The 7,768-nt window shown below is 39.3% G+C and overlaps 1 protein-coding gene across 1 annotated transcript; it reads right to left on the reverse strand.

Annotated features, from left to right (window-relative positions):
- Nucleotides 1-3,684: 3,684 nt before the first annotated feature.
- LOC129361541 (C-X-C chemokine receptor type 4-like) lies at nucleotides 3,685-5,651 on the reverse strand. Its single transcript, XM_055032450.1, has 2 exons — nucleotides 5,549-5,651; nucleotides 3,685-5,342 (listed from the first exon to the last, which is right to left on the reverse strand). The coding sequence occupies exons 1-2, from the start codon at nucleotides 5,555-5,557 to the stop codon at nucleotides 4,218-4,220; spliced, it is 1,134 nt and encodes a 377-aa protein (XP_054888425.1). The 5' UTR covers nucleotides 5,558-5,651; the 3' UTR covers nucleotides 3,685-4,217.
- Nucleotides 5,652-7,768: the final 2,117 nt, after the last annotated feature.

Below are 7,768 nucleotides of genomic sequence, written 5' to 3' on the forward strand. Positions count from 1 at the left end.
TTAAGTTGAGTTTAATATAAAGTAGTAATAGGCCAAAAAGTAAAAAGGTATTTGTCTAAGAAACTGTAGCTGAATGCATGAAGCCATCCACCTGATAAGAAGTGGGAGCAATATTACAGCAAACCTATTTATATTAAGGAACAACACAATTAGTGAATATTGTTGCTCTAAAAAGAAAATGAAGCATTTTGTTTATATTCATGATGAGGCAAAGAACTCCCTTGGCAGGTATATGTGCTACTTTGTCTCAATCTATCCATTAAAATCCAGATAAACTACAATATGAAAATGTAAAGTTCAATGGCCTAGTGCAACTCAGCTCGCTTCAAATCATCTTAATATATTCCAATCCAAAAACTCATGAATGACTTTTTTGAACATAAACAACCATGAAAAGTGGCTCCTTTTCTTTTTAGTATTTTTATGAAAAATCAATCTGAAACATGGTATGTCTGAAGAAAAGACATCTGCTGTCATCTGAACCGTGGTGACCAATCTTTGCCCAATCTATATGAGGCATGAGGAACTGCAGCATTGCATTTGTGGTTGGCTGGTGGTCTTAATCATGGGGTTCGTCTTCTGTTTTCTGGGCTGGGGGTTAGACTTTGTAGATTGTTTTTGACCTTTTACACTGATGCCACAGTTAATTATTGACTTCAGAGACTTCAGAAAACATACTTATGTCACATGCAGCTGTGATAATTTTGAAAGACTTTAATCGTTTTAACTACACTTAATTATATGGCCTGGATAAATCAGTCCATATGAAATACAGGTCATATAAACAACTGACAGCAGGTCTTTAGCAGGTGGAGACTGCTTTACTCGCACAGCAAGTGTAAAATTCACACCTTTGCTTGTGTGCTCTAAGTGCACACAGGTATCCAGTAACCTTTGCAGGAGCGGACTGGCACAGCGAGTGACGGTGGTTTGAATTCAGTGGGGGTGTCTTCAAAGCTTTTCTCAGGCTGCTGGCCACAGGAGCTCCTGATGCAGGAAACAGGCTTCCTGTCACTCACTTTCCTCCCTAATACTGTGTAACCTTTGCGAAGCGTGTCACTGCACAAAAGGAGCTCAGGATATTAATTCTTCTTTTAAGCTGGTGTCTGCTAAACTATACCTTTTCTGTTTTGTTTTTACAGTGCCCAACATTAACAGTTAAGTAAGGCTGAATAATTTTACGGAATCCAGTTTAAAGCTTCAGAGTGGAGGTGTAGAGATAATGAATCACTAGTGGGAGCAATTTCCTGCTCTCTCCAACAACTTTAGCCTTTAACCCAGGATACTGACCTTCCAGCAAGGAAACATTTGAATGAGTGTGTTTTAACTCATCAAACGTAAGTTTAAAACATTCCAATTGAACTCCAGTTTTGTTCATTTAGTCTTGAAACTTTTAGATTATAGCAGGTAGAAATGTCCTAAATTGCTCATTTGAAGGCGGCGCTAGAGGTGTGTGATGTTAAATATTGTAGTTTTCCTTTGCACAGAGAGAATGAAAGCTTTAATAATGAATGGAAGGGAACATTCTTGTACCCAAGATGTGAATTCCTAACAGGACTGCCTATCAAAATTTAAGCTTTGGGAACCAAAGTCAGTTTGCAGAGAAGCAGAACCCATACATCTCTTTACTTTTATCATTGTAGTTGATGACAATTTGAAAGACAAACTTTAGTGTGTTTTATTTTTATTTTATGTGACTGACCAACACCAGGTTGTTGGACATATTTGCAAAGCAAAAGGAAGTAGATGATGCTTTTATTGACCAAACTTTTAAAAGCACGGAGTCCATGTCTTTTATATTCTGATGTCCCTAAATTGAATACAGTGCAAAATGTGCCAGAAAGACTGCAATAAAAGTCAAAAATGTGTTGTGTGCATTTTTATTCAGCTCTCCTGAGTTAATCATTCACTTCTGTTCACTCTTCTTTGGAAAAGCTAAAGCTCAGCCAGATTGGATGGAAGAGAATCCATGAATATCAGTATCAAAGTCTTGTACATTCTCTCAATTGAACCTTAGGGTTCATGCTTTGACTGGGCCATTCTAAGACATGAGCATTCTTTCATCTATACCATTTCATAATAAACATGGATGTATATTGTGGGGTTGTTTTGCTGTTAGAAAGTGAACCTCTGACTCAGTTTAAAGTGTATTGATCAGATCAATCCTTCAGGATTGATCTGTTGCTCCTTCCGTCTTCTTATGAACCCCTTGCAACTTCTCTCCATGCTGAGGACAAACACCCAGCATGAAGCTGCCATGAGGTTCTACTTTGGTCTCATGTGAAAAGAGAACCTTCTTTTGTATTCTTTTTAGGTCCACTATATGGATTGTCTCAAGCTGAGAACAGAACTTTTATCCCTTTTTTCATGTCACTATTATAAACCCAGTATGTTACCACCACCACCACCACCACCACTGTGTTTTATGGTCTGCAATGCTTTGAATGTGGCCAAGAAAGTTCAACTTAGGACTCATGCTGAGGACACACTACAAAACTTACAGAGGTACTTAAAGCAGAAGGTGGTCGACTAAGATGAGATGCATAAAACTACATGCCAAACTTTTGAGATTTTTAATTGTAGACACACTAAAGTTTGTCGTAACTGAACAAAAGTATTAAATAATTTAAAGGACATGAATACTTTTTTGAGATTTATTCCCCCCACAGCAGTTGCTGTATTAATTTAAACTGAAAAAGATGTGCTTTTTTTCCCAGGCTGGGAGTTAAATTTTCTCTCATCTATAAAGCATAAATGCAAGTGAAGAGATCTCCCTGCACAGGATGAGGTCTTATGCTAAATGAGGCTCATTTGGATACCTTCCCAACTTTAAAAAGCTCCTCTTGTTTTAAACTGGTTCACTGCACCAAAACAGGCATTAACACTTTGACTTAATGGAAGCACTTCACATTTTATTCCTCTCCACGTAAAGATATGGAAATGTATCTCCATGGGAGTTTAGAGTGAATGCCATGGCTGTGGTATTGTACAAAGGGCATTTGATGGCTTCATTCTCCTTGACATCAATTGTTGTCCGCTTCCTTTGGTCTCCCTACTTGAACATCAGTCTTTGTCACCAGTTCAGTGCTGATTACATTTATAACATCTATCTTGGTTAAAAGAGATTAATGTGCATAAATGTCCTAAAACAAGCCACTTTAAGGTCAAACGTTGCCATTTTCTTGTTGCAGCAAATTTATGCAAATGATACATCACAAAAGCCCTCATGAGAGACAATGCCTGTCTATTTGCATCGACTGAATGCATTTATTTCAGTTTTTGTGATCCATTTAATGGTTAAGCTGACCTGATGACCCTTTCATTGAGTTGAATTGGAATATTGCTTGTTTACAAGCCAAACATAAAGAAGGCAGTATATCTTGCAAACTGGAAAAGAAAGAAAATAAGTCAGAAGGAAACCTTAACATGCTAATTGCTTTGTTTAGGAGCCATATGGATGCTAATTCCAAGAGATTTATTTTGCTTTTGTGTCACTGTCTGGTTAAGATGTAAAATGCACAGATGTTCCTGCAATTACAGGGTCTGTCTGTGCAGTCCTTCTGCATTTCAGGCCAGTTCAGGTGGTGACATTTGTTAGGAGACTTTCTACCCCCCACACCACTACTCATCCACTAACTCCCCAAAGGGGAGGGTTGTTAAAACCCCCTCATCACACAACAGTCATGGAAAGTACAAGTCACTTTTATTTTTACAGTAAAAAAAAAAACAAGTACAAAACAACTTTCTTAAATCAAGCATAAGCCCAGTGTAAACGACAGCAATAAATTATAGCTTTCACTTATTCACACGACTTAAGTGCGACACGCACACACACAAGAAATGCTACAAACAGAACTATGTACAAGGAAACAGAACAATCTGCAAGTTTTGCAAAAGCAGCTTCCAGTGGAGGAAAACAATAAGATCCATAGTGGAGCATCACAGTCTGTGAGGACAATACAGATAACGGATCTTGAATGGGAAAGAAGTACTGACCAGGAAATGATGTTACTTCAGAAGATGAACAATTGGGAAACAAATGTAACAAAACACAAACAACTGCAGTTTTCAACTCAAACAAACAACCAAGTATAAAAAAAAATGTATTTTTTTTCTTAACATATGTACAAATTGTAGTAAGTTCTTTAAAATAAAGCTTTTTTATTTGTAGTCTCTCTGAGAGCATAAAGTCAAGAACTCCCAACAATAACTGCCGGTTAACTCGATAAAACGCTGGAAGACTCTGACTCTGTGGACACAGAAGAAATCTGCCCACGCTTTTTGGTCATGAGAGTCACTTTCTGGCTTGATTTGCTGCTATTTGTGAGCGTGCTCCTGGCGGTTTTGTTGAACTTCACCCCAAGGAAGGCATAGAGGATGGGGTTAAGGCAGCAGTGGAAGTAGGCCAATGCTTCGGTGATGGAGATCCACGTCTCCACCGCCTGCTGCAGCTCACAAGAAGAGCGCACAACGTCCAGCATTATGAGTGTGTCCAAAAAGATGCCGGCACAGTAGGGCAGCCAGCATCCGAAGAAGCAAATGATGAGGATCACTGTGGTCTTCAGCGCTTTCTTCTTCAGCACCTGGCCCTTGGCGCCTTGGGAGAGCTTGGAGATAATGATGCAGTAGCAGACGAGGATGACCAGTCCGGGCAGGACGAAGCCCACCAGGATGTGCTGGAAGCGAAAAACCACAGTCCAAACCAGACTGCTTTCCCTCGGGTAGATGCGCTGACAGATAGTTCTCGAATCGGCACTCTCCATGCTGTCCTCCGCAAACCAGTAGTTGGAGGAGTTTACATCCTGAACTCGGGCAAACACCAGGTCAGGCACAGTCAGGATGGCAGCCGGAAGCCAAACTGCAACATAGATCACTCTGTTGGCCAGCAGCTTCCTTTTGGCCTGGCTGTTGGTGGCGTGGACAATCGCCAGGTACCTGTCCAAGCTGATGAAGGCCAGGATCAGGACGCTGCTGTACAGGTTCAGCGTGTAGATCACGTGCACCGAAACGCAGAGGAAGCCTCCAAAGTACCACGTCTTGGCTGCGTCCACAGCCCAGAAGGGCAGCGTGAGGACGAACAGGAGGTCAGCGACAGAGAGGTGGACTCGGTACTTGTCTGTCATCGTTTTGACCTTCTTCTGGTAGCCCATGACGGCAATGACCAGTCCATTGCCGACAATCCCGAGGATGAATATTATTCCATAAACCGTCGGGAGGAAGATCTTGTTGAAGTTGGTGCTGAGTAATTGACCACATGGCTCTGGGATGTTTAGCTCAAACTCTGCCAACTCCTCGGAGGTGTTGTAGGTGTTGTTTTCAGAATACTCAAACGTATAGTCGTCCTAAAAGGAAAATAAAATGTTTTTCAGTTATAAAATAATTTAATTGTTTACAAACTAGGCTTTTAACCACAACATCCATCTTAACTTTAACTGCTCTTAAAAATAAAAGGGGGAAAAAACTTTAAATAGTTGTAAATCACGTTGAGAATGAACTCAAATTAACACAGGAATCACCTTGCAGCAAAAAGGGAAACAACAAGACTCACCTCTTCCATGTTTAGCTTTCACCGATCATGAAAAGCTTTGGCAGCAGGGAGCGTGTGTTTGCGCGTTTAGCGAGGTGATTAGATGTGGCGATATGGAAGCGGACCTGCCCCATTAAGTAGGCACAGTCAGCCGGGCCCCCAGCTCCGCCTCCCCCGGGAAGGAGGAGGAGGATGCGGAGGCGGGGCTGCGCTGCGCAGCGGGGCTCCAAAAACAGCGTCACTATAAAACCCTAAAACACTCCGCATGCGGTGAAGGCGGAACATGAAACTTCTCTATCTGCGCAAAAAGACGTTGAAGCATTAAAATAACGGCACCAGACAAAAAAAGCAGAAGGGGTTCAAGACCTAAAAAAAAAGGAAATCAATGAAAAAAACAAAATGATTAATATATGAATGTTAACTTATTTGATGTTATTTGCAATTGTGGGGAGACAGTAACTTACACCCTTCACAAGGAGGACAGACCACAAAATCAAAAAACTTTCCTCCAAGTATGTCTCCCATTTTCTTTGTATTCCCACTGTTCCTTTGCACAAATCTCCACAGTTTTGTACAAAACATATTTCTACATGGACATTTACATTTGGGATTTTCTTACTATTTACCTGCAAAGTTTTTCACTGTGTGTTTATCACAACTATGTATTATTGTATTTTATTCTATTCCATAGCTGTAAAGGATGATTACTGAAGACACTAGCTCTTCATAGTGTTGTACTCAAGAATATTGAAAATTGACTGGAAGGAAAAAGTAGGGCAACAAGGTGCATGAGGAAACTTAGAAAGCTTTCATAAGCAGCTTTAGTCACTGCTTCACTGAATCCAGGACATGGGATGCAACTGCATTTCTTTTGTTATAACACTTTTTAGAAAGCATTTTACTTGGGTTAAGGAGAAAAATAAACCACACTGTTGTCCAGTAAATGTATTATTTTCAAAGTTTCACAGTCTGAAGGAAGAGTGAACAGGTTCACAATCCAAGTTGCTTGAGGTCTTGTGTGAAGTTTTCAGAGCAGATGACTTCTTGTGTCATCCTTTGTTTTTGTGCTCTGTGTTTCACCAAATCCAGGTCAAAATCAAGTCAGTAATTGTTGGGAAACTTTATGCTTCTCTCTGCTGACCAGCATCATTGCAGATTGCAGTTTTCCAACAGAACTCAGTACAGTCAAAGTACCAATACCTGCTCCTTTTTCCATGGTGTCACTGGAACTGAGTGACCAAACTGGCATCACCTAAACCACATATAGATCACTGAAAACAGGAAGATTACTGACAACAAGCCCCACAGTACATATTAATTAAAAGCTGCAGCTAAAATCAACTTAACACCTTAGCAGAGCATTTAATCACTTGGGAAACATTTGAAACATACGCAGTAGTCTACCAGAATCCTCTAAACTATAAAGATACAAGCATACAAAATTAATTATTTCCTCTAAACTTATATTTTGTTTTGTGATCTTTTGCAAGTCAATTTTTCATTTCAACGTAAAATTTATATTTTGGCTAACTAATCAAATTTGGACATTTCTAATTAGTTTGAAATATTAAAGTAAATAGAGAATGAAGAGGGTAACTTGCTATTAGCCATACTGTGCATAATTCTGTACATTTTTTCTTATCCCTCTGTCTTTTAAGCTGACATTTGTTTTGATCTTTATCTTTATAGGCTAAATTGGGGGAAACTTCGTGTTGAAATAATATTTGGTAAATTTACTGTGGTACAGAACATAGAGCTGTGGAAAACATTATCGGGTTTTCTCATTTTCAGCAAAGGAATACAAAATTTGTGCTTGGAAATTCTGAGAAATGTTGTCAGTAGTTCATATAACAAAAGAACAATATTCATTTTACTCAGACATATACCTATAAAAATTAAAATCAGAGATTCATCATTCAGCCCAATATTTAACCAGATACAGCAAACAGTTTTATTTCAGGACATTTTTTTTTTGTTAAACTTGTAAAACTTTTGCATAGTTTTTAAAGAATCCTACGGTCATTTCTTTTTTTTATTTTTATTTTTTTAAAAGAGCTAACGAGAAACGGTGGAGCCTGTCAACAGAGCCCCTTTTGGAAAGTTTTATGCAAATCACAGCAATTTAAAGATTACAAATGCTTCTCACTCCTCATCTCTGCAGGCTCAAGCATGCATTATCTTTGCCTGAAGTCAAGGCTTATGTTACAGGTTTTGGGGTTCTTTCCAAATATACATTCCCTC

Source organism: Poeciliopsis prolifica, unplaced genomic scaffold (genome assembly GCF_027474105.1).
Source record: "Poeciliopsis prolifica strain line A6 unplaced genomic scaffold, Auburn_PproV2 SCAFFOLD007, whole genome shotgun sequence".
NCBI classification, from domain to species: Eukaryota; Metazoa; Chordata; class Actinopteri; order Cyprinodontiformes; family Poeciliidae; genus Poeciliopsis; species Poeciliopsis prolifica.